Here is a 27,530-nt window from a genome sequence, read left to right on the forward strand (position 1 = left end):
CTAAGTTTCAGAAGTAGAGCCTGTAATACTTTCAACAAGAGACTTATAAATCTGAGAGTTCAAAAACCTTGGAAAAGAGTCTCTGTGCATCAAGGTGTATATCTGGAGCTGGGCATCTTCATACATGTGGGGGCTGGGATCCAACAAGTTTCTGTTGATCACTTCTCTCACGCGGGAATCAAGACTAACCTGAAGAAGATGAGCACAGAATAATGAAACAATAACATTGGAAAAGCTGTAATATGTCTCTTTGTTTCTCAGGGCTCCATTGAACATGCTGAGTTTATCGGTTTCTCAAGTAATGCTCTGTGCTTCTTTCAGAACCATCACAAAATTACTGGGTAATGCACTGAGACCGTCAATTCTATTTCAGTTTTGACTTGGTCTTTGCGTCCATCTTAAGATCTGTACAGTGAAATGCGGCTGTATAGCAGATTACATACAGTCCAACTGCAGTTTTCCAAAATGTATTTTGGAAAAATATGGTTTTACCTTAAAAAATAATTTGTATGCATTTAAAAATGTTTCTCTGAAATGAATTCAGAGAGTGACAGGGTTTTTCCTGAGCATTTGTGGTTAAACTTTTTGAAGATTTCTATTCATCATTCTTATCTGGCTGCCCTAGAGACTTTTTTTTTCTCTTTCTTTTTCAGGCACTACATTTGTTCCTTAGAAATTACCCAGGGATTTTTATAATATTTATTGTGTTAACCTCCCCATTATTATTAACTATTTCAGATTTTTTCTTCCTGTCAGAACTCTTTAACATCGGGTAATTCATACTTTCAGGAGATCATATATCCATATTGAAGTTGTTAGCAAGTTTCAGTTTTAGCTTCTCATTTACTTACCATTTGTGATAAACTCCTGTGCCTAGGCAGGCTGAAAAGGACATATTATGTTTGGGATGAATGCCCAGATGATTTTAGAATACCCTTTAGAAATTTGAGTGAATGTACAGTTTATCCACAACATGCTATAAAACCTAGTAAATTAATGCGTTCTGAATTAAATGAAATGGCAGCAGCAGCAAGTCCCACTGGGACCAGCAAGGGTTCCCTCAGCTAAGAAGAAAAGGGCTAAAATCCTGAGTAGATAAATGCCAAGAAGAGATCAGTTAAGACACTGTGATTTACACCAAGTTTCAATCTGACCCTACTGCTCTGCAACTGTACAAAGATATTCATACTGTCTGAAGGATTGACTTCAACCCTTAAAAGCTCCATGTATTAAGGTACCTTGATACACGAAGGATGGTAACCAAGCTGAAAACTCAGAATATGTTTGGATGTGTCAGCCTGTGCTTTCATACATGGTGAAGCAAAGTCTTTGAAAAATACTGGTGTAGTGTGGTATAGTATGGTACAGCAGGGAAAAGTAAATATACATTTTCATTCTGTCTTCAGTACCAGCTGTAGAACCTGGCATTATTGGATTGTTTGCGTACTGGAGTACACTACTGACAGAGCAGACAAGCTTTTCTCTGATATTTGCTCTCACTTGGTTGTCAGTCACAAGGCACAACTATGAGTGAGCAGTTGTGCTGCTCAGCCAGTGAGTGTGGGCAGGAGTACAGTACTATGGTAGTTTTGAGTGGCAGTGTTGCAACCATGTGTCTTCAGAACGCGTTTGAAAAGATTTCAAGCCCGGACCATTGCATTTCTAGAGCGCAGAAAGGACACTAAGATTTAACCAATTCTCCCCCTGACACCCAGGCACACACAGTTATATCAACAAAAAGAAGTTTGTGCAGCTAATTGGTTCTTCAATATCAAATATAATAGCTGGGATAAAAAAACCCTCAAATTTGGCAGGATAGTTGGGTTTTGAGCCACTGAGCATAATAAAAGTTAATTGCACTCAGAGAATGCAAAACCCAAAATTAATTATGGAACTGTTAATTTGCATTGTATTTTTTCAGTGACTCACTAAAGCCAGATGGCAAAACTAGTTGTAATTACTAAAGGTATTTTCTTACTAAACAGATGAATCTGTTCAGAACACTAAGACCTTCTGCCTCAATAACTTCTTTACTGTACCAGTCATGCTAAATATATCAGCTCTTATGCCAAAAGGTAACATCTGGAAAGGGATGCCCGGATGAACAAGAATTTTCAGTTCCCATGCTGTTCTAATGCATAGAAAACAGTTCTTTTTTGCCTCCTAAGATTTCCAGTATGGGCAGGAGCAACTGGATTGATGAGATTTGTATGCGTCCAGTGCACCAGTTTTGTGAGTAGCTTTGTTAAACTCTAAGTCAAACAATGCTTGGTTAGTGTTTGAATTTTAAATGCTGATTTGTCTTAGTTTAAAAAGACAATTGAGCATTCATCACATACCTATCTGATAAAAATATAGAACAATATTAGAATAAAAACTTATTATTAGCTTGCTGTATTGGCAATTGTATTTCACTCCAAAGCAAAAGTAGATACCATGGCACAAGAGAAGATAATGGAGCTATAATTCACTTTTGGCTTCATTCATATGAATGAAGTTGCAAATTATTACTGAATGTAGTGAAAAAGTAAAATGTAGGAAGGAAGTTCCACAGTGAGCATAAATTAGCATAATGCCATTGAGTAGAAATTCAAATGCAATGCGCAAAGATAAAGCAAAGCAAAGTACATGATGTGGCCTAAGAAAAACCCTATAGTGCTTATATCTTTATGTATCTCTTTGCATTACAAAACATGGTTTGATAGGGATGATTTTTCTTTACTACAGGTGAAGATAATTTCAAAATTTGTCTATTTCAGTTAAAGGGTTGAATAAAATATTATAAAGTTCCCTAGATATTATACATTTCATTAGATAAAATATGTCAGCTTCACTCTTGGACTCTCACATAGGAATAACCAGCAGAAATTCAGATTTTCTCCCAGACAATTGTAGCAGCAGATAAATCCATAAAGATTCTGATTTAAATTCCTTAAGTTTGGTGCTTTTTCTCCAGAAATCCATTTGCATTACTTATTTCCTCTCCCTGTCAGAGATGTAGCAAGAGGCAAACCTATTTCTCAGCTTTCTCTTACTGGAGTTTCTTGAGCCTTATAGAGAACTTGGATGTGTTGTGGCTCTACTGTTTCTGTCCTTTCCTTCCCTGATTTAATGATCATACTAAGACTTTAATCTGACTGACTTTGAGACCCTCACCAGGCAGTCCAGTGTATAACATTTCTGCTCTGAGATAACAGAAAGTGCAAATGTAACATTTACAGCTTTACCTCTTTTGGTGATAGTATAGAAATGTAATCTTCATATATAAGTCTTGCTTTTTCTTCAATAACTTTCTTGTTCTGTTCCTTCTTTAGATCTTCACATGCAAGCCAGAAAAGCAGGTTCTCCTCACTATACTCCGTTCTAAGAAACTCTCTGAAAAGGTTCCTCCCAGCTGGTGTTTTCATCATCTTGTCAAAATTCTGAGCCCATGACAAAATTTCATCTGCAGTAGGGTTTTGGCTGCAAGAGAAAATATCATTACAAATATGCTTCTATTTTTGTAACAGTGTTTTCATATATTCATCCAAAATTTCTCCTTTCGACTCGACTTTAGTCCAAGATGAAAACTGGAAGCAAAAAAACTTCAGCAATAACAGGGGAAATTTGTTTGCTCTTCACTTGGGCATTCATTATCCCCATAGCCCACTAAATGTGTTTAATGCTATAAGAAATGCACTTGACTTTTTATGAGTTTTCTGCTGGTGTTCTTAGCCATGTGGCTCAAAGACAAAATCCTACAATAGCACTGAATTCCTGCCTCTGCAGTTAAAGGAGATTCCAGGAAGCTGGAAACAGACTCTTTCGTGAAGAGTTTAGATGACACCTGATGTCCCTTCCTGCCTCTGATGGTGACTGTACACTATTTGGTTTAGGAGGAACAAGAAAAACAAAAAGCTCTTGGCAGCCAAAAGCATACTAATGAGGCCAAACAAAGTACTAATTCAGAGAGATTTTAAATTAGCATATTTCTCTGTGCTTGTACGTAAGGGTTGCTAAGCTTCCCTCTGTTTCATGCTATTGACCTGAATGATGATCTTTTGGCATGAGATGCGATGGATTTTGCTGGCAAAACAGGAAAGAGAAGAAATGGGGAAAAGTCCTTATTTCCATTTCCTGAAGGAAACTATTTCCTGGCTTTTACCAGTGGATGCACTGGGTAAGTGATCAGAAGACTTACTGGTGTCACTAATCCATTAACGTAACCAGCAGCTTAAGAAAGTAATTCTCCAGATTACTTAGCAACAATTTAATATAGTTTCAAACTTAATTTTGAGCACTTGCCTCCCCTTCCTGATCCAAAACAAGAGCTTTACTAGCTGTTGTCATTACTGTCTGTGTTATCATGATGCACAGTAAGTGACATTTGTCTATATAATTTCTGTTCAAGTCAATTTATCAACTCCTTCTCTATATGCAAGGCAGACTGGATGATGGGAAGCTATTTGTGATAAATCACAAATTGTTTCACTGTAAAGTAATTGTAAACTGAATGAAAAAGTTTAAACTCAGATATAAAGTGAACAGTCCTCTCAGGACTTTGCACTCTCCGCTGAGGAGAGTGCAAAGAACCTGCTGAGCTGAATGGGGCTGACAAACAACCTGGGGTCCCTTATTGTCTGTTGGGAAGCTCTTCACTATCATATTTTGTAGAAATTTATGATATTGTCTTCTCAAAAAAGATGATGATTAGCAATAAAGGCAATGAGTTGTTTGGGTTGTTTTTGTCATCATATATGTCCTTTAAAGTTTGAATTTCCTTCTTATGGGATTAGAGAATTCAGGGTCCCTGACAGATTACCATTTTTCCCCACACAACAAACATGGACCCAAACTTTAGACAGAAGTAGAAGCTCAGACTTTGTGTGTTTGACCTAGTTTGCAAGATATGTGGTTTTTTTTTTCCTAATTCCAGTGAAACCATAGTTCAAGATGCTTTATGAAAGCACGTTAAAAATCTGGTCATGAAGTACACTTGTGACCATTTTTTTTCTTCTTGTCTGGAGAGAAAGGAAAAAGTACTCTCAGAGGCAGCAGAGGCTTCTCATAGAGACCTACATATGGAACCATCTATGTACCTTCTATTTCTCCCCATGGTTCTTCCCCACAAAAAAGAAGCTGTAAATAAGCCTGGCTTGTGAATGTCTCTGCTGTCATTTCATTGTCAGGACAGATTTTGCTTCCTTTTGTTCAGAATTTTTTGGAGGAAATGCAGTGAAAAGGACATTCCCAAAGAATTAAACCCAAGACAATTCTCGATATTAGTTAAGGACAAAACACTTATTAGATAACAGTTTGACCAACTTACCATTCTTCTATGACCTGGATACTCTCCAATTTGGTCGTATGTGTTGGTCTTCCTGCATTGTCTCCTCTATCTTCATTCCTAACAGTGAGGCTGCAATGTAGTACAACACTTTATTTTGTCTAGAGAAAGTTAATTTAAAACAATGACTATAGTATTGCAAATTTTTAAAAGATATAGACCTATATAGGGTATAATTTTTAACTCTTGTGTCTAAATCTTAGAGAAAAGTTTTTATAATGACTTTTCCCCTGAACTATGATGAATATTAATTTACAGTTGCTATTAGCACATGCAGTGTTTTAGAAGCTCACAGTTTATCTACTTAAAGATGAGCAAATACTTAGAGGTCACTTTTGGAGTAATTTCACTTAGTTAACTGAGAATACTAGCAACAGTATGAGTAGGGGGGATATGAATATCTGAACTGGATATTGATGGGGCTTTGATGCCCCACCAGTTCTGGATAGTTTTTCAGGCTTTATGAATGTTCCCTTTTCTCTCTCCAAGATACAGTGGCAGTAGATGGCTCAGATACAGAACTTAGCATGTGGCAGCTCCTTATGATTTCCTCTTCTGACCTAAATTTGTTTTCCATTCCAAATAGTAAAACATGCTGGCTTCTGAGCAGAAAGACATCCATTACCCTGATATTACCACAAGCAAGGAAAAGAAAGGCTTCCTTTATGCAAGGATGTTTTTAATGTTTTTTTGCTTCTTTTTAGAAATGCTAACAAGAATCACTTATTTTTTTGCAAATATCTTTTAAATTAGATTTGCTATAGTGGTAAAGACTTCCTCTGTGTGTGTTTTCTGTGAATCTTCTGGAATATGGTATTGCCAGCAAACCCAGAATTCCTGATAACTACTGAAATAAAGTATGTTTTGAGTGACAGAGATATTCATGTGGAAAACCTGGTTCTGATAATTAAGATTAAGAAGTGGAATGTAGTAAGGAGATGGGAATTTCCTTTCATCAGGTGTTCCCTATGTGTCCAGTTGAGAGAAAACAAGCAACCAAGCAAAAAATCCCCCTTCTAATCTCAAGAGCTCATGTTTTGAATATTAAGTATTCACCATACAATGATGGTCTCAGTCACTCTGTTGCTACAAAAATATGTTTGTAGCATAAAGCTTCTCCCTCCCCCACTAATCTCAATAACTCCTGCTCAGCTCTAAGAAGGAATCCCAGCTCTGAGACATCTTTAGCACAAATAATCTTCCTTTATAGGTTCTCTCCATTTATGAGTGTCTTCAACATTTTTTTCCAGCATTTGGCAGAGCTAATAGGTATTCTCAAATACTCTTCTGAAAACTGGAAGTTTAAGCTCCCAGGTAAAGCAGAGCACATATTAAGACTTAAACATTACAGAGACGTACACTTGCAAACGAAGCTCTTTCATACTGGTTGCTCCTTCACTTACCTGCCAAGACCTTAGTTCAGGCCCTTGGTCCTGCTTCCCCTGTTACAGCGTAGGAATGCAGCTCCAGTGCTGCTAAGGTTGTTAGGGTGTCATCAACTGCTGCAGGAGAAACAACACATCCTGAACTCTGGGGTTGGCAGGTAAAAAGCCTTTCTGTCTCCTCTGACCTGTTGTTCATCAGTCTATAGAGGGAGCACCCAGGAAAGACAGAAAGGAGTTCCATATACAGGAGGAGAAAAAAAAAGGGACCATCCACTTTCTTTCTGTCTTGTAATCTTTAAGTCCATACATGTAACTGCTTAGAGTCACCTTGCATCTGGCCAGACCACAAAGTTGGAGTGAGGGAGAAGCAGGGAAGGCACAAAGCTCTCTCCCTCCCTCCCTCCTTCCCTCCTTTGCAGCCCATACGTAGAGCAGCATTTGTCTTCTCTGCTGGGCGCAGAAAGCAGTGTCCTTTGGTTCCATGGAAGAATAACACCATGGAGGGAGGAAACAGCTTGTGTAGGTTGCGAATGCAATAGGGTGTTCATTTGAGTCTGCCTGAAAGAGAATGAAGCTGCCTTCATTCCTGTTTTCCTTCCTCCATCACATGAACAGCAACTAAGCTATGCTGAGATAATTTACTTGTCAGACACCAGACATTCCAGGTTTGGATGCAGAGTCTTACTGGAAGTAGAAAGTGACTCATCTGAGAGCAGTCAGTATACACTACTAATTTAATTTGTTGTCTGGGATCAAGTACTGTTTGCTTTACTCATGCAAAATTTCTGCTAGACTTGGGAAAACCGTCATGGGTTGATGAAAGGGAAACAATGATAGTGAAGTAGTGAGTGGTGAAAAAGAGGAATAGGACTAGGAGCAAGAAGGACATGTTGAATTCATTGCAATGTTTGTTTATCAAAGGAATAACTAATAGACAGTATTCACTTTTATTTTCTTTAAAACCCCCCCAGACAACAAACAAACAATAAAAAGTTCAGATTGTGGGCCTGGAACATAGTATGCAGTTTTTGGTATGTATACAGTAGTGACAATGCAAGGTATACACTTGGCCCTGATTCCTTCATCTCACCATTCATAACTGGAGTTTAATGGCTGAAGTTAGGGCTGCAAAACAGACAACACTCCAAAGAAAGAAACCTCACTGGCTTGGAACATGTTTGGGTATTGCATTTAAAACTGTGATACTTCTGAAATGCGTCATGGCCTAAAGTCTGCATTATGTTTCCTGTGACAAAACTAGCACTAAATTTCAACTTTTATTTTTCTACATCTGTCAAGGCTAGAGTTCCATCAGATATCTTACTTTTAATATGTTTTTCCTGTGAATGAAACCATCATTTGTATACTCAAGTACACTCAATTCAGGTATGTTCGTTTTCACTCAAGGAATTGGTTCATGATCTCTTAGAAAAAGAAATATTTAAGCATTTTTGATTGCAAAGCTAGCTTGAAAGCAGACTTTAAGTAACTGATCACAATAAGAGTTTGTTACCTTTTAACTTGAAATCAAAACACTGCACTGCTCTTTCCTATGTTGCTAAATTCAGCTGGAAACACCCTATCTGTCCACGTTTCTCTATGGAATTCAAGCAGTCTGCAGCAGCAAAGGTGTTCTGCATACCTGAGCTGATGTCCTTGATACATTAATGCATCATTGAAGCTAGCTGTTTGTGTCAGAAGGATTTTGCTGTATAGTGTAATACTAAACAGACTAAAAGTAACAGGCTAAAGATTCAGAAAATTATCTTAGTTAAGGATTTAAGAAAAGGAAATTGAGGATACACCTTACCAAAAAGTAGTTAAATGAAAGGGAGGTGCACTAGAGAGACATCTGATGCAAATGAACACCTTTGGTGTTATTAACATCTTTGGTATTATTTATTAATTGGAATACACCCCCCATCAGATATCTTTAAAATTTAGAGATGCAAATTACCCATGATAAAAGCACAAGAAAACTACTAATGCCTTAAAAAGGGAGAGTTTGGGATGTCTAAATGCAGAGTTTAAATGGAAAGCACTAGTATGAGTTTTTTCTATCTCTGGATGGAAGGTTTGTTCTGCCCACTCCTGTGTTGATTTTATTGCTCTGGAGAGTACAGTAAAAAATACTTCAGTGGCCTGAGCTTGATGTACCTTTCAAATATAGCTTGAGTTCCTGACTGCTACAAAACCAATAAGTTTCTTGAACTACTGCAACAGTATTATTATGAGTAATTTCTGCTTGGAGTGAAGATATTTCTATTTTGCAACTTCACATGCTTTATGAATAAAAAAGTTAATGATCAGGGCCTACTTGAAGAAGCATACATATTGAACAAATGACCGCAAATAAGGGTAAGTCTGTCCAGGTTTCTAGCTGATGTGTTTTTGGGGGTACTGCTGGGATTTAGAAAACTGATATTTATTTATTTAGCTGCTATTATTTGACTGTTAATATTCAAGTTAAGCAATTAAGCAATTACTCTGTTGAGTAATTGCATAGCTAAATCAATATTGAAGCACCCTATTGCATGAGAAGATAAAAAAGCCAAGTTGATTGCATAGAATCATCAAGAGTTGAACTAATTTAAGAGCAAATATCTCACTGACTCTTCCTCCAGCGGATGGTTTTAGCCTTTTTTAAAATTGCATCCCTACTGCTGCACTTGCCTTCTACTGCCTTTAAGAAACTGAAGGTAATTTAGAGTTTGCACCTGATCTTTCACTCTCTGTATATCCACTTCATAAATGGCATTTAATTGGTTCCCAAGAGTCATGTTCTCATGTACCAGTGGGCTAAATCTAGTAAATCAGTGAAATTACTGTTTTCATTATGGCAAGATAACCATGCCATTGTGAGAGGCGCCAAGATTAATATTCTGCCCCTGCATGGCTGACCAGGTACCATTCGTTCAGGTATTTTCTGTTAGGTGCCTCATATGCAATATCTCCTCATAGTATTTTCTGATTATGTCTGGCACTGAAGATAATGTGACTATTAAAACCTCTTGCCTTAATGGTGTTTTTTTGTGCTGCCATGCAGATAAGGAGTAGAAATCAAACTGGGACACTGTGAATGGCTGTTGAGTTGGCTGTTTAGGAGATCTGTGCTTAGTTTCTACTTTTTGGCTGAAATTTGTAGTCTGCTGGGCACTGACTGCACTTTAGGCTGGACATGCTTATGTCACGCAACAGGGTCATGAGCCCTCAAGCCACAAATGTAACAGAGAAATCTTCCTTATTCTAGGCCAAAGGTCACATTAAATCAATTGTCCATACATAATCTAAAGACAGAATTTTGTTTTCACATGAAAATCAATATTGAGATGAGATTCTCTGGACAACAGATGTGCTGACAGGTTTCCTTCACTGATCGACTCTTTGAAAGAATTGATCTCACTGGCACTGCACTTCACCCTATGCTACTCCTAGAAATTTTTATTATCATCAGATGAAGAGACATTAGCTTTCTAAAAAACCCCAACAACTCTCTCCCCACAAAAGGCCTCAAGATATCAAGATTTAATTATTATTTTAAAATAACAGTTGTAGATAATGTAAAATGACCAAAAGTCTTAAAAAACACAGTTTACCAAATTTACCAAATAGATCCAGATAGGAAATATCTTTTCTAATTGAAAGAAGAAAAACCTTTAAACAAACAAATTACTGCACATGAAAACAAGAACATATGTTTAGTGCATTTTCCTGGAATGAGGGGAAGGTGGTTTTGAAAACTCTTGGTCCCCATCTTTGTCTCAATCTTTTGCCAGCTGAGTAAACACCTTCACTCTTCAATTCAAAATGGGTGTGCTCCTGCTGATCCCTGTGCTCCCTGCTCTCTGATTCCTTTCCTTTTATTACAAGTGTTAAGCTTAAAACATACTTGTGGGAACTCAGCGCACTTCTCCTGAAGGCCAGAGCTACCGAGAGAACCCTTGGGGAGCCCGGGAGCCTTGGGATGTTGCTAAAAGTACCTGGTGGCTCAACTTTGACCCTGCAAGAGATGTTCCACCTATATGTGGGGACATAAGAATCACTGGCGTGTAAAAGATATAGAAATAGAACATTTATAAGCTTAAGCATAGTTTTAAAGATTTGGTACAGGGGGGTTGGAGAAGAACAAGATGGAGGGAGTTAGGCCTGCCACATGGTTCTGCCTCCTTCTTCTTGTCTTCCATTTTCCGGGTGACGTAGGTATTTTTGATAGGTTTATAGTAAAAGTACACTTAGTAATAAAAATTATAAGTATTGGAGACAAAAGATAAATATAGTTTACGTAGACTTTGTTATAAAAAGATGTGACCGCCCTGTGGGCAGTCAGAGTGCCTTTGGCTGCCTTGCTGGTCAGACCCCGGCTGGGCAGAAAGAAAATTTTTGTAGATAAGAAATAATAAACAACCTTGAAGACCGAACCTGAGAGTCCAGCCTTGTCTTTTGGAGCCCGAAAAGCGAGCCCATCTCACCCTTGTCTGGGCAGAGACAAATAACAGCCCGAGCCCGGACAAATACTGTATGAACAAATATTGTTTTATTTCAGATGAAAAAAATCTGCATGCTAGTATCTTTTTGATTTTTGATTGCAGTTCAATTTGATCAAACTGTCTTCAATACTGGGGTTCAAGAGTCAGTCACTAAAAAATCAATTGTTCACACAATTGCATGCAGAAGCTCACTCCTAAATGCTGAGGTATGCTCTGTTAGATGTCAGAGATAGATGTGGTCCCAATATCCCATATGCTGTGTGATAATGGAAAAGACAACTATACTGGGATTCTTCAATTTTTTTAATGAAACCTGATTTCACTTATGACTCAAAATCATTTTGTCACCTCGTTTTTTTCTGACACCTAGAGTATTTAAGCTTGATGTCCCTGAATACTAGTCAAGACTGTGTTTGTTTATGCACAGAGGAAAATGATGATTTTGCCACACTTTGCAAAGCAATAATAATCAAAAATAATTGCAATATTATTGTGACCCATTCATACAGAACAATACAGCTACAGCTAATCTCAAATCACTGTCTTCTATCTCCCTTTTAATGTCACAAAAATAGGATGAGAATGAAATGTTATGTGAACAATATTATCCAATGATAGCTCTTTTTTTAAAGCTGAGGTAAAGGGTAAAAAACTTGTTTCTATTAAAGTTTAGGAAAGAATTCACTTTTTTGTTACAGTAAGTGAATAATATCCAGAATAATTATTCTGAGAAAAACTAGACCTAGAATCATTATTTTTAGGAAGAGGCAATGCCATGTACAGACATTTTCATAGGCTCAGATAAACTTGCAATATATCCTTTAAGTCCCTCGCTGTATTAGAGAGAAAGGGGACCCATCTCTTATCTGACCTCGAGTTTATGTCCTTGTAAGAATAGCAGGAAAGACTAAAGCTCTACAACTCTTCCAATAGCACCAGTATGTTCAAAATGTCAGCCAAATTTGTGGCAATAAATGAATTCGAGAGTGGAGGCTTACATGGATGCCTGGAGGTCTGCAAGGCAAGCATAAGTGATGTGTAGTAAATTTGTTATTCCCATATGTCTGCCTTGGTAGTCTGTGAGAGACTTTGAAGGGAAATGGTGGTTAAAGCCTATGGAATCATTTGCTTAGGCTGATCAGAATATGGTCTTAACTCAGTCAGAAGAACATAATAATTTTTTTTACAAATAAGAAACAGATAAAAAAAAAGTGAAGGTTTTTTTGTCATTAGTGTCAATCCCAATTCTTTAACAAGACAATGATTTACAGCTCTTCACTGAATTCAATACAGAAATGTAGGATGTAGAATTTTATATTGGAAACAAGTTAGAAATTTAATTAAAAATAGCTACATCGTACTCTGAGTAAAAAATTACTTGTCTTGTGCTTAAAACTAAATAATGAGATTGTGTTTAGCAGACTGACATAGAAAAGCAGTCTGTTGGGGCAAAGCCAGCAGTCACCATAAGGCTATAATCAGCCCACTTGGCATTGTCCACTGAAACTATAAACTCCTTTCAAAAAGTCCAGGTACCTGTGGTGCTGAGTCTTTTGAGTGCCAGAGTTACATTTGCCTTAGGTGATAAGATGGTGCAAGAGGCAAGTATGATCCAAATTGTTTTTTTAAAAAAAAAGCAATCCAGCATAGACTCCAGCTTGAATTTATAACCTTGACATCTGCTTCTGTGAGTCTTACCTCATGTAGCTAAAACCCCAAACATTTTTTTTTGTTTTTTAATAATGCAAGTATTTGCAAGTTAACCGTCCTAGAGATTTTGTATTACAGCTAAAACGCCTCCAGTATTTCAAAGCATCAGGTGAGGGATGTGGAATCACAAACCTCCCAGCTCTTTGTTCAGCTTACAGTGTAGTCTCGTTGTTTTAGCCTTTAACCACAAGGGCTGCAGTAATAACTGGCCTGGGTTTTTTTTCTCATAAGTCACAAAAAGTAAGACAAAATGAAGTAAGTGGTTTTGTCTCTGCTAATGCTTTGTCTCTTCCAATGACTAGAAAGCCTACAATTTTTTCTTTTCCAATTTTTCTTTGTTGTATTTTCCCCCTTGATTCCATTTATGATGTAGTGTGTGTAGTGTTGTAGTTCATACTTTTCCCTCTTTTTTAATCTCTGTTTGAAGAGCACACAGCTGAGAAATAGTCTGTAACAGAGGGTTGGGCACTTCTATGTGCCATGAATGTGCATGAAAAAGCTTAGGATCCTCTGCTCAGGATCCAGTAATATTAAATGCAGGCAGACTTCTGGCTCCCATATGCACATTTCTGAATACCATGAATACTGTGGGCCAAGCAGGAGCACAAGGTGTAAATTTTCCGGTCTGATTTTTCCTACCCAGGATGGATGCAGAAGCTGTTTCATAGGCTCTTCCACCAAGGTTTTATGGAGAATGCAGCTGAATGGAACTGAGTTTGTTTTTTGTGCAGATTTGAAAGTTAAAATTAATTTACTTCTGAATTGTATTTCTAACACAATAGTGTTTGTGGAAAAGTTTAATGACATTTCATAACTGCTTTTGATATTTCTAAAAATAATTATCATTACATTTTAAAATGAAATAATCAGTTGTCTTGGTTTTATTCATTTTTAGTTAGCATTATTCTTACTACTCCTTTGTGAGTAATTCTAGTTAATGTAGTAAAATAATAGATTTAAATGAAATATTGTGCTTAACTTTAGAAGCTCTTTAGAAAAATTACATTCTGTCACAGCAGATTTCTTTTCCAGTAGGCTTTCTGATTACGAGACAAGTGATTTTCAATTAAGAAAACAGCTCATCAGGAAATCCAGCAGCTATAACTCTTAACTTCATGATACATGGAGTGTTTGTTAAAGCCTCAGAGTGCTGCAAACAGCATCTCCATTTTTCACCCAGAATCATGTTAATACTAAGAGCTATGGAGAGAAGTGTGAAGAACAATGCCTTACAGCATTAAAATCCCAAAGCACAGCAAAAAATTGCATTTGTCTCTTGTGTTTGAGGTATCCTTGTTTCCCTAAAATAGTGTTGAGACTTCTAGAAGAGTGGCATTGACAGTACAGCTGTGGAGTGCGTGGACACAGGAATAGAGGTGTAGTCAAAGCCCCTTGTGCCTACAGATGGGCATCTTGACCCATTCACTGTCCTATTTCTGACACCAGTGCTGTAGCAGCAATCCAGGGTGACTGAAAGAATCATTGCCCATTCTCCTGTGCTTGTCCTTTAGTGCTGCTACTGCAGTGCCATTTCAACTTTTCTGTGTGAAGGAATAGCTTTTAGCCCTGTGAGATACTGAAGAATTCAGAAGGAAATACACTAAAATACTACAGATGAATAGGGTCCTACCTTTCTTCCTTGTGCAAACCTGGACCTAGTTCTGTGCGTTCTTTTGTTCAAAGGTATATGATAAGGCCAGATAATCTTTGTTGGGAGCTGTAACTTTTCCATGAAAAATAAGAATTTCTCAATTAATTTGAGATTGTATTTTTCTGCCATACTTTGAATGCGGGGGAGAGTGGGTTTGATTTCTTACTGGTTTTCATTGCTGTGCTTTCTTAATACTGTACAGCATTCAGCCTAATTGGTCAAAAATCCATATAGATTCAACTATAAACCATAAAAGAGAAAGGAGATTGGTGGAAATCACAGTTTAAGATATCTGGAACACCTCAGGCTATTAAGATCTAGTCAGTTAAGACATTTAGCTCTGTCCTGATAGTATTATGTTGGGCTATTCCTCAGCTTGAGTAGAAGCAGAATTGAACCCAAATGATCTACTGCTTAAGAGTATAATCATCCCTTTGTAAATGGGAAATCTTGGCCAGGATGGAGTTTATGTAAGATCATTATATAAGGTTATTAAATTGCATCCCATGTGGCACAGTGAAGGTAGATCATCCTTATTGAAATATGAGTACTAAAGTAAAGTAAGTCATAGAGGGATGTGCTCTGTAAAGCAAGTACTTAAAAGGTTTTAGCAAAGTTCCAGTGTTTCACTCTCTCCCCTTTCCTGTATATTTAATATTTTTAAATGGAATAGACATAAAATCTGGTAACCTTTTCTCTTCTGAAGTGACAGTCAGATTAACAGTCTCTTTATAAAGCCACAAGTTAAGTTTTCTTTTTGTATTTTCCATCAAAGTTGAAATTAGTGTATGTTTGGCAGACAAATGGTCAAATTTGTCCAAACTACATTTTCCTTTTGGACCCCATGAAAAATTTGAAAGAAAAGCCTTATAGAATTAAAAATCCATATGTCAATACTTCTTCCATCATAAATTCATATTTGCAATGTGATATTTGATGTAATTTTTATATTAATTCTTTTGTCTTTTAGAAAATGTTCTGAAATGTATTGGTAATGGCAAAACTAACTTGATGGAAAACCCTTGATAAAAGGAACGTTCTCCTAAATTACTCAGAAGGACCCTCAGAAATGTTTTGCAAAAATTTAAGATCTGAGTTTCAGTCTTAAAACTGAGTTCAGTGTTTCCTGATGTTGAGAGGGAGCCTCCTGTGTTCTGGCTTGTTTTCCTTGTCTCTGGTGTCCTGTTACTGGGCACCACTGAGAACACCCTGGCTCCATCTTCTTTGTTCACTCATGTCAAGTGTTTATACATATTGCTAAGATCCTTCTGAGCCTTCTCTTCTCCAGGTGGAACCATGCCAGGTCTCTCAGCCTTGCCTCACAAGAGAGGAGCTCCAGTCCTTTAATCTTTTTAGAGGCCCTTTGCTGGAATCTCCAGTACACCCAGGGCTCTTGTGTTGAAGAGCCCAGAACTGGATATAGTGCTCTAGGCATGGCCAGTAGTGCCACAAGCAACACATTTTAAAAGAGACTCCAACTGATGAATATTCTGGGGGGGGGGGGGGGGGGCTACTTAAAAAAAAAGCAATTATATTTACATTTCAGGATGACTTCAGAGTGAAGGAGAGAACTGTTCTCAATGTCAAAGCAGGTTAAATGTTATGTGAAAGAAGACTGGCCCTTTTAATGGACAGCCTTGCTGAATGTGTTGTTTTCTTCCTCTGCTCTTGTGTGACTTATTTAATCTTCCTACCTGCAGATATTGCAGCTCAGCAGGAGCTCAAAGGCAGATGGAAACTACCAATGTGCACTGCACTTGAACTTCTGAAATAAAGGACAATATCTCCCTCAAACTTAGACTAACACAGAACAAAATTTATAACTGTGCAGAGAGGGAAGGACTAGTGATTTAAAGCAATCTGACTTTCCTAAACTCTTTTTTACTAACAATGTTTTGTTCTTCTGAAAATCTGTACAAAAATATGCTTTCTGCTGGATTTTACATTAAAGAGCTTATATTACTTTTACATAATGATTGCCACAACAGAAGTAATTGCAACTTTTGTTGAACTGCTAGTCCTTTCTAGGATATTTTTTTCAGATTTTTATTCTCATATGTGGAATGTAATTTTTGTACAGGTAAGAAACCCAAGGCTTGCCAAAGTTTGCTTACCAATGATTTCTAGTGGAGTTTCTCTAGCTTTCTTCCATTAGTTTAGAGATGGTTGCTGCTTTAGGTAATATTCAACTCAAGGATGTATTTCTCTTGTCAGGTCACCCAACAGATCGCGAGTCTGGCTTAATTCCTTCCTTCAGAATAATATTACCATTCATATTCCATCTTCTATGATGGATACATTTAATTACTAGGCAATCTGCAGCATCCTCACTCATGGCTACAGCTATTTTGCAAGCATTCCTTCATATATTTGAGACAATTAAAAGTGACAGTTCTGTACTGTTCAAAGAAATGGAAATTGAATCCTTTCAAAGGGTAGCTAGATGAATGAAAGCCCTCCAAATCACTAGCAAGCATACCTAATGGTCTCAACTAATTCTGATAAATGAGCCTAGTCTCAGTTTCTGTAGTGACTTTTTCTTTATTATTCTTGGTTTTCAGGTATTAAAGTAGGAGCAACACCATATTTTGTGAAATTAGCGTGGACTAAATTAGTTGATGCTTATCCACATCACAGTCAAGTAAGATGGGGGATTCACTTTACATTCTTCCAAATAACAAACAGAATTGAGACCCTCCATGCCAGTCTGTGTATATTACAGACATCTGTTTTGTTGGTGCTGGTTTCCAAATTTTGTAAGACAAGGCCCTCAGCTGGGAAGCACTTTCAGCATGGATGTCAACAAGAACTGAAATTACCAATTCCTTCATAATGGGTGCTCAGCATCTGCCAGTATCCGGGCTTCAACCAGGTATTTCAGAAGAACCAGAGCTGCCATTAGACAAATGCATGTGCTATGGAATTATTAAGGATGACTAGACAAGACTCAGATCTCCTTTGCCTTTCTGACTCACATAATGAATGTCTGACCCACTTTTCTACTGAGCGGATCTCCATCTAATAAGTGCTTCCTAACAGAGGTCCAGACTCATTTCCATGAAATATTCTCATTTTTTCTCTTTAAAGTGCTAGACATTTATTCCTGTTTTAACTGGCATTTTAAACCGATTTGGAATTATGCACAGTTAAAAACTAAACGTATGCAAAATAGAAATTCTGCTGCTGACAGATTTTAGCAGCCTAATTTTTTTCCCCTTTTGGTTTGGAACTACAGGCTGCATTTATTCTTGCAGATAAAATGTTCTGGGAGAGTCCTGAGGTTGACTGGCACCACATAGCCCCAGTCCACTAAAGCCCATGCCCAAAACAGGGTTTCTGCTGCAGGGCATTGGCTGGGAATGCACTTTGGCACTGGTCAAATCTCTGCCAGGGAGTTAACACTTGCTAATAATTTACTGTACAGGCTGACTGTAGCCCATCAGACCCTGGCCCTGCTTAGTTTACTTAGTGGTGTAGACACTGTCAGTGGGTTTAACTTGGATAAGGGTGTTTTGTTATTGTTTTTGCGTGTTGAATATTAAATGTGATCTACAATTATTCATTGTAGATCATGTTCTACAATGAATAGAGTTCAGAGGGTGTGGAAGGGGACTTTGGCACCTTTAAAATGTCACCATCTATCAACATGCCTTACTTCAGGTGATATTTTGATCTCAGACCCGTTGTGACCTTTTATGTACTTCTCTGTTTATGTGGTTTCCCCTGCACTTCTGAGTTAATGCATCTTTGAGTAAATATCTAATTGCAAATTTGTCATAAGAAAACCAAAAGCAGCCCAAACTCTGTCAGGGGAGATTTCAAAGGCTCCAAACTCCTAATATCTGTAATTCACAGCATAAGCTGGACTCAGGCATTCTCAGCACTCCTTATGTTTTTTTATTTTCCCCACAGCAACAGTCAAGCTGTGCTCTGGTGACAGAAAATCTGTCATGACATTACGAATCTTCGTTCAGCCAGTGTTCCACAGACACCAAGCTGAACAGCATTTTGGCACAGGCAGGTGGAAAATGGGTATGAGGGGTGAGGGAGAGCCAAGATACTGATGCTCTGAAACAATCCATCTCTTAAACAGCCTCAGAGGAGGCATCAAGCTGCTTTTCACCAGTGGAAGTGATTCTGCCACTGCTTTCTCTCCCTCCCAGTCTCCTCAAGAGCAGTTGTCCCTGAATACACTCTTGTGTGCTCTGCCAGGACAGAATCAAGATCATGTTCTCAAGTTAACTAGATTTAGTCTGCTCTCTCCTTCTAAGGAGCTACTGTTGGTATCTTTTGCACCACTGAATTAGAACAAGCCTTGTGTAATCCCAAATCCCTTCTCAGCATGTATTTATTATTCAATTTAGAAGAACTGCAGTTCTGATTTTTTTCACTGTAATTTTCTTTACAGAATGTTTGCTTGAAATAGGGCTATTTTATGCAGTTTGACTGATCAGGGGTTTGTATCTTAGTAGTACTACACACAAAGGAATCTGCATTTTATTTGTGAATCTTCAGAAACATTTATTTAAAATTTGCTAGTCTATTATGTTTACAGTCTACTCATTCTCTAACCTGCTTGTGTTATCGCAGATGGGGAAAAATATCAGTAAACACATGAGCCTCCATCTGTTCCTCAAAATGAAATGAACTTTCAAAGTTTTAATTATTAAGACTAAAATCCTGAGACTAGGAAAGCTTGGCACAGAAAGCCCAGGGCTGATTTTGATGTTAATGAGGATTCTACCACTGTCTTGTGATGAAAGCTAACAGACCAGCTGCAGAAGAAGTTGTTGCTCCACTCTTTGCACTAGCCTTCTATTTTTGCTATTTTATTATGGGGAGAAACAAGTTTTCCTCATACCTTTGAAAATAGAAATGTATATCAGTTTGCATGGACTTAGTTTACAGTGTTAATTTTTTTTTCAAACCAGGGTTCTTGGTTGGAAACCAATTCAGAATTATTTATATGTGCTGAACGTCTGTGTAGTGTCTTGTGCATCTTTGTGCTTCCACCACGATTTCATGGTAGACTGGCAGCATTTTAGCAATTACCCCTTTGCACCACTTGCCAAAATAAATGCAGTGTGTAGCTTACAGCTTTCTCCCAGAGAAGGACATGATTTTAATTTACTTTACATGTCCCAGAAAGCAATGGCCTGCATCAAATCTACTTCTTGGCAAATTTCCTGTGGAAATGCCTTTCTGCTGTGGGAGCTGGTGGGTCACTGTCTTTGCTCCTACTCCAAGGCTGTGCAAGAGCTTGTGCTCCAACAGGAATTTGGAGGTATGCAGCAAGATGCTGAGAAGAAGAAAGGAAGAAGACAAAAGGTGGTGCATTAGCTTGGATTAAAGGATTTCTTAGCTGCTTTTTTATGAGAGGAGGTGAGATATACTTGATTGATTCAGACGAGAGCTCCATAGTGACCAAGGCAGGTTCTCATGACATGAATAGGTTAACTTTAAGCTTCCTTTAGTTGTTTGCACATTAAATTTTTTGTTTTCTGTAAATCTTATTTCTAAAGTCCTTTTGGTTTGCCAGTAACATCTTGTTTTCCTGCATTCACATCTTACTCTCTAGAAGCAGACGCAGGAAAAAATGACAGACTACTAGTTAGGAGCAGTTAGCATATCTGTGAGCCTACCTTCCTTTACACCTTATGGCAAAGAAATGTGCCCCCCTCTTTTGAAAAGGCAGCATTTCACATCTGCTTCACAGGGAGGTGCAAGAAGAGGTCAAACCTGCCTTTACTTGCCAGCTCTGGAGTATGAGATAAGCTGTGTGTTGAATCCCATATGAGGTAAATTTGTGGTCTGGCTCAAGGAGAGAGCAGGCTTCCAGGAATTATTAGGCTAACACTGACAATCTGGTCTAGTGTCACAGAAGGGGGCAAGCCCAGAGGTTGGCAAGTCAGGCTGTGCTGCCCTAGGAGAGTTGTGTAAGCCAGCGTGCACACAGCCACCTGTCTCCAGGCTGCCCTGAGGACCTAAACTTCCATAAATTTGCAGCAAAATCACTTCCCCTGTCTTAATTGCAAAGGAAAAAGAGCTTATTAAATTTCATACTTATTAGGAAGACATGCTTCCCTGATCTGATTTTTTTTTTTTTCAGTTTAGAGATCATCCTTTTCTTTTGCTTTAAAGGGAAAAGAAATGCTTTTCTTGGGCAGTGTTTAATAGGCACTGTTAATTTACAGAAGTATAAAAAAAACCAACTTGACAAGCTATTTATTTTCAGTGTGTATTCTGATTATTTTTACAAATGCTGAGAATTTAATTCTTTTATTTTAAGTATCTCAGGGAACTTTGAGAGGCCCATTTCTGAGGACTAGATATTTAAATCCTCAGTCCACACTCACCCCATGGTGCCTTCCATCAACAACAGGAATGTCTGCCAGCTTTCTCTCATGGGTTCAGCACTGAGGATATGTGGATTTAAAGACAGGGTGATTTAAGACTGATTTTCATAAATATCATGTTCAGTAGCTTCTGTGACAAGACAGATAGTGGATTTTACCCAGCTTTAAATACTACCCATCAAAGAACTGGTGTTACTTTCCTAAGAAAGCACCAGTTCTGCCATTGCACTCTGATAATCACATGATACTGTCCCATAGTTGCACAAAGCACAAGTTCCTAAGGCTTCTCTGCCTCAGAATAAATTATTCTCCAGGAAGAGATGGAATGTTTTCATCTTTGACCTCTGCAATAGCAAGTGGTAAAAATGTAACAGTGTTCTCTGATATTTTAAAGTATAAAAAGGCTCAGATTGGAACATCTTTTCCTATTAAATATTTTTAAAAATATCACCTTCTATTTCAGTAAAATAGAGTAACAGTAACTTGCACTTCTGTATTCTGGACTACAGCAAAAAAATTCCTGATGCACTTTTCCATATTCGTTTTTTTACAGATGTGATGTTTTGAAAAGGTAAAACACAGAGAATTGAGTTTTAGATGTGTTGTCCTATGTGTTCAGGGAGGAAAAGAAGAATTAAAAACAAATTTAAAAGCCAAAATACATTTTTCAAAATCAGTGCTTCTTTTTCAAAGATAAAAATTTTCTTTTCTTGCCAGAAGCTTTAACAAAATTCTGGGGCCTGGGTGAGTTTTTTGTACCAGTCCACCTCTAGTCTGCTCCTAGTCTAAAAGTTCTGCTGCAGACAGGCATGGGAAAAAGGATATGGGTTTAGTTTTCCACAAACCTATGAACATGTGGCTATAATGTATTGCATTAAATTTTTTTTTGTTTCCATCCTTTCTTTGCTTCTCTGTCCTTAAAACTTTCTACAACAGTTAAATGAAATAAAGTGGCCCTGACTATAGCCCCCAGAAATAATCTTGAATAGACTCATGCAAAGCCTTGACACAATTTTTTGATAACAAACTAGGATTGAATATGCCAGGAAAATGTTATTCTTCTCAAAGTACTAGAGAGGTGGGAAATGCAAAAAGAAAAAAAATAAAGAAAAAAATGTAGGGGTTTTTTTTGGTTTTATTATTGCATTTAGAGCATGTTGTTTATTATAAGGATAACACTGAACCCCATAGAGAATGGGTATTAATGCAATTTAAAATTGTTCATAGAACTGTCTGCCATTTCATATTCATTGCACAAGTGACAGAAATATTTTCTTGTAGGCCCAAGTAAACTGTGAAACTCTTGCAAGGAAAATGTTCCTTTTAATAAAGAAAAATATTTGTGTAGCAACATCATCAGGAAGAAATTTCAGAGTAACTCACAGCAGTCATAGACAAGTTATAAGAACTGAGGAGAGAGGCTTCTTGCCAAGACCAACTCTTGTTTACTGCCAAGATGGCAAATACCCTATCTTCCCTGGGATCTCTTGTGTGTGGGAAACTCTCTTCCACAAGTCTTCAGCAGTTTTAATAGTTACATTTTTGGGTAAAGGCCCTTCAGCTCACTCACTTCAATCAAGCTACAGGTGAAGCCAAGTGATCACTTATCCCTTGGAAGCCTTTCCTTATCCCCCAGACTGCCATACTGCTAAGGTCTCTTGCAAGGTAGATGTCAGACCCCTTCTGAGCCTTCTGTGTACAGTAAAAGGAGACAGATTATTGGGCATCAGTGTCCCACAGTTTTCAAATTCACTGGGCATCTTATGAAAGATGGAATAAAAAGATATGACTCCTGCTCTGGGTAGGAGACAAAGGAGAAAGCGAAGTAAAACTGACAGAAAAGCCAACCTCCCTGTGCTAGTGCCTGAAGAGTTTTTTTGAAGAATGTAATTTACAAGTGGTTGCAAGAAAGCAACTAGTTTCATGTCTGCTCAGGAAGCTGGAGTAATGGATTTCTAAATAAGGTTGGGAAGGTGAAATAGCAGGCTTACTCCTCTAACCTTGTCAAACTGAGCTCAAATCTTTAAAGTCACAGCTCTAAGTACTAAATGGGCAACTCTCTGGAGAAAGCATAATTGAGGAAATTATGGAATGTCATGTCAGAAGACTTACTGCAAATTTTGCAAGTCTCAGGCTGCCCAAGTCATTGAAATGATGCCTCATAAAGAAGCACATTCTTCTGTCCTCTATTGAAATGGAGCTTTGCAGAAGCTTAAGGCATGGGGAGATTCAGTCCAGGACCGCAGGTACATGACTGGTACTTGTCTGTTAGCTACTTTAATTAGGCAGTCTTCCTGAAATGAGTGCCTAAGATCTATGTCTGGTCAGTGAAGAGAGGAAGGTCATCACAGGGATGTATCTTCTGCTTCTGCTGTAAGGGGACAAGCATTTCCTGTTGGGAGCTTCAGAAGTGCTTTATTTTTTTCCACTGATGAGGAGGACGAGGGTTCCCTTCACTACTTGCACTCAGAAACAAGTTCAGAGCTTAAACTAGTTGGCAATTTCATGAGCATACCTATTAAAATAAAATAGCCATCTTAATAGTACTGTTAATCTCCACTCTTTTTCAGTCTGAGCAAACCTTGGTAATAAATCTTGCTTTATCCCTGTAAACTGAGCAATTTTCTGTCCTAATGATTATCAGTGCCAATGTACTGAGTCTGGCTGGGATGGAGTTAATTTTCTTCATAGGGGTCCTTGTGGTGCTATGTTTTGGATTTTTGACCAAAACAGTGTTGATAACACATTAATGTTATAGCTGCTGCTGAGCTGTCACTGAACAACATCAAAGATTTCTCTGTTTCTCACACTGCCTGGTCAGTGGGCTGGCTGGGGGTGCATAAGATGCTGTGAGGAGACACATCTGGGACAGCTGACCACAACTGACCAAAGGGATATTCCCTACCATATGACATTGGGATCAGCAATAAAAGCTGCGGAAGAAAAAGGAAGGATGGAGGTTGAGATTTGTAGCTTCCATTTCCTCAAGTCACTGTAAGATGTGATGGACCATGGGTTTCCAGGACATGGCTGAACTGATGGGAAGCTGTGAATGAATTTTTTGTTTTGCTTTACTTATGCACACAGATTTGCCTTATCAATTAACTCTTTATCTCAATGGAAGAGTTTTGTTGCTTTCACTTTTCTGATTCTCTTCTCCATCCTGCTGCTGAGGAGCAAGTAAGCTCAGCCTGGGGCTGAGCTACCTACAAGGATTATCCCATAGCAGTAGAGAAGTCCTTCAAATAGTTGTAATCTTTAAGAAAGATATATTAGAGAAAAATAATTTTTAAAAGGTTTTTAATAAGGTGTACCAAATAATTTCTCTAATTTTTTGCTCTTGACAAGCATCTATTAGGCAAGATACTATTTCCCCAAACAAAGGTGTGAATATTTGCCTATGCTGTTGTGCAAATAGAAGACTTAATGCCTATCCTGATTTTAACAGGATAGAACAGAAGAAAACAAGCACCACATGATTCACAAAAGATATTTTCAGAATTCTAATTATCTATTTGGATATAGGAACTACTGAACTAGCTATTTGAATAGTAAAAATGGAACATTTTTTAATAAAATCTGCACATCCCATTTCTGTGAATGGTGAAGAAGTTGAGGCAATAAGTGGTTAGTGATGTAAGAGCTATCATCAGTAACACACAGGTGGAAAAAGCTGAAGAAAATTCTTATCTTGATAGAACACTGCCTTTCCCATTAATGAATCCAGAAACATTTCCAGACAGGTATCTCTTGAGAAATTAATGTTACTCAAATACAAAGACCTGTGGAGCTAGGGAAAGCATGTAATTACATTAGGTCCAGAGAACCTGTTACAATTGTTGATTAGGCTTTTCTATTACAGAGAACTACCCTAGAGAATTAATTAACTAGAACCCCCTATATATGAGAGAATAATAAAGTTAGTTACTTTTTAAGAGTTATTATTAAATTTGGCATCACAATCAGTTACTTAATTTTAACTGAAATTCTGAAACATTTCATACTGCATTTTTCAAAGTTTTGTCCCATCTTTCCTCTAACGGAGTTTCTACTACAGAATCTTAGAAGTTAAAGCTGGAAAATACTTATTACATCACCTTTTCTGTCTTTTTGATTTTAGCAAACATGAGTGATGTAAATGTTCCTTTGATGATTTATTTAACTTAATCTTGAAAACTAGCTAACAGGATTTCTCCATGCTTTGTCTAATCTACTTTGCAAAGAAAATTCCCAACCTCAAGCCCTGAAAAACCCTGAAAGACAGTAAAAAAAATTAATAGGGCAGCTGAAGGGATACCCTATGTTTTAAATCAATAATTAATTGTTTTAAATCAATAATTAATAATTAAGTTTAATGTGCATAAGCTGTTTACATATATAATGGTATTGCCTTCTAAGGACTGGAGGCACTCCAAGGGTTACAAGAGCTTCAAGCTAGAGTATCATTGTCAAATTTAAGATTTCTTGAGTTACAGCTTGCTGAAAAAGTGAAATCAGCTGTCATTAAGTTTTAGAAATTAGATGGATATTGTATTGAATACTATTGACAGTATATGAATACTATTGATATTATATGAATATTATTTATTGATATTCTAGCATGCAAAGTAAAAGCCAACCCTAGCTGTACATGCACAATGATGGGCTTTATTTTCATTCAGGAAAGAGATGTTGTATTCAGGGTGGATAGTTCCATGAAAACATCATCTCTGGGGCTGTTAAAAAATAAGCAGAGTGCTAGGAATTAGTAACAAAACTCAAGAGCAAACACAAAACATGGCGCACTCTTGTCTCAACAACACAGATCTAGTCACACATCTCAGGAAATAGTAGAATAAGAAAGAGACATAGAGAGACACAAGGTAGGTGAATAAATAGGACAGATAAGGATAAATCATGGTCTGGGTCAGTTTCTGTATCACAGAGATTAAAATAGAGAAGACTGTGCAAGACAAAACAGGTAAAGGAAGATATGAGAGAGTTCTATAAAATCTTGACCTTCCTGGGAATTAGTCACTGTTCTTCACATAAGAACAAGGAACCATTAAATGAAATTAATTTCTAGTAGGTTAACACAAACAAAAGGGAGTACACTGGCCCATTGTAGAATTTATTGCTAGAAGAAACCCTGGGTGCCAAAATTTTAGATGAGTTTAGGAAGTCACTTCAGAAAATGGTTTGCCAAATCAAGTAAAGAATATTCCACCAAGGTCTATAAACCACACAAAAAGGAACTCTGGGCCAGGAAATCCCTAAATTGCAGATTGACATTAGTTGTGAGGTGTTTTACTGTGCGTAGTTTGAGGAGGTGCATATCTGCTTGTTTTATCCTTATCTTGTGGTATCTGATAAAGGCCACTTCCTGAAACAAGATACTGAAGTAAATGAATCTCTGGACTGTAACAGCATAGCTGATATTGTGCCCTGGTCCCAGAGCAGGAAGAAAAGTGACAAAACACCCTCTCTTCCTGTTTAATACACTTCCACCTATTTCTCAATATGGATTGTTGAACATATTGCAAAGTAACTTGGTAAAACATGAGCTCTGGCTCATCCTTGCTCCAAATACACTCTGCTTTCAGGTGAAACTGGAAATAACAGCCAAAGCGGGTCCACCCTGCCACTGCCTCCAGGATGTAGCAGTATCTTGGAAAAAAACCTATCCCTAGTGCATATATACTGGTAAGTATTTTTAAATATACTGAAGCAAATAGCCTCAGGTTTTAGACTGGGGCCAGATGGGTGATTGAAGTGAAAATAACACAGACACACAGAGGAATGGTGACTCCAAAAAAACTGAACTGTCTGGTTAATATGATGCACAGGCTCTGAACAATGCTGCATGTCATTTACCTTATATTTCAATACTGTGTTCATAAAAATAAGAAATAAAGATCTGATGCATCTCAAGTTGCTGAGAATTTAAAACTATTTTTGGAACTGACTTTAAATCTTTGACTTTACAAGTGAACACTTTGTTGAGGAAGGGACAAGCAGCCACTAAAATTATGCCACTCCATTTAAAAGTGAAATTTAAGGCTCATGTTTTCAGATTTACAGAATTTGTATTATTATTTATATTACCTGTTATATTAGTAATATAACAGGGCACCACATATTCACATTTATGACCATCTCCCTTTTATTCTCCTGAATGCAGAGAACTGCACTATCAGAAGTACAAGCAGAAAAAAAATATTTTGAATGCAAGCCATAAAATATTCATTATTGAGTTTCTCACTCACAAATACACATTTTACAACTGAAATGTTCTCATTTAGTTATGGCTTTAGTAGGATAAATATAGCTTGAATTTACTATTCTTTCCTCTTCCCCATCACAAGATGTCCAACCAAATCAGGGAATATTTAAACCAAATTTTTAAGTGAAAAGTTAAATTGTGTCTCCTCTCCCAGAAGTTAACATGTTCCCAGTGTTTTCCATTCTCATTGTTTACCTTTGGTGGATATGGAAGCAAATATACTACAGGACATACCATGAACAGCTGCAGCAACAGCACCAACAAAAGCAACATGTGTTGTTGGGCCTTTGGTTTCCAGGTGCTTGAGACACAGCTGATGTTCCTTCATTTTGTGACTGCTGCCTCTTTCTCAT

The 27,530-nt window shown here is 37.6% G+C and overlaps 1 protein-coding gene across 2 annotated transcripts; it reads right to left on the reverse strand.

Moving 5' to 3' along the window:
• On the reverse strand, positions 1–27,530 carry RGS17 (regulator of G protein signaling 17; the record flags this gene model as incomplete). Of its 2 annotated transcripts, none has more annotated exons than XM_084202015.1 (4): positions 1–189; positions 3,228–3,462; positions 5,309–5,386; positions 27,412–27,530. In XM_084202015.1, 4 exons carry the CDS (start codon positions 27,528–27,530, stop codon positions 1–3), a joined length of 621 nt encoding a protein of 206 aa, XP_084058141.1. The 2 variants fall into 2 exon arrangements, with proteins under 2 accessions (XP_084058141.1, XP_084058140.1); XM_084202014.1 differs by having other exon boundaries at positions 5,309–5,398.

The sequence above is a fragment of the Fringilla coelebs genome (genome assembly GCF_963513975.1).
Source record: "Fringilla coelebs genome assembly, chromosome: 3".
Taxonomy (NCBI): domain Eukaryota; kingdom Metazoa; phylum Chordata; class Aves; order Passeriformes; family Fringillidae; genus Fringilla; species Fringilla coelebs.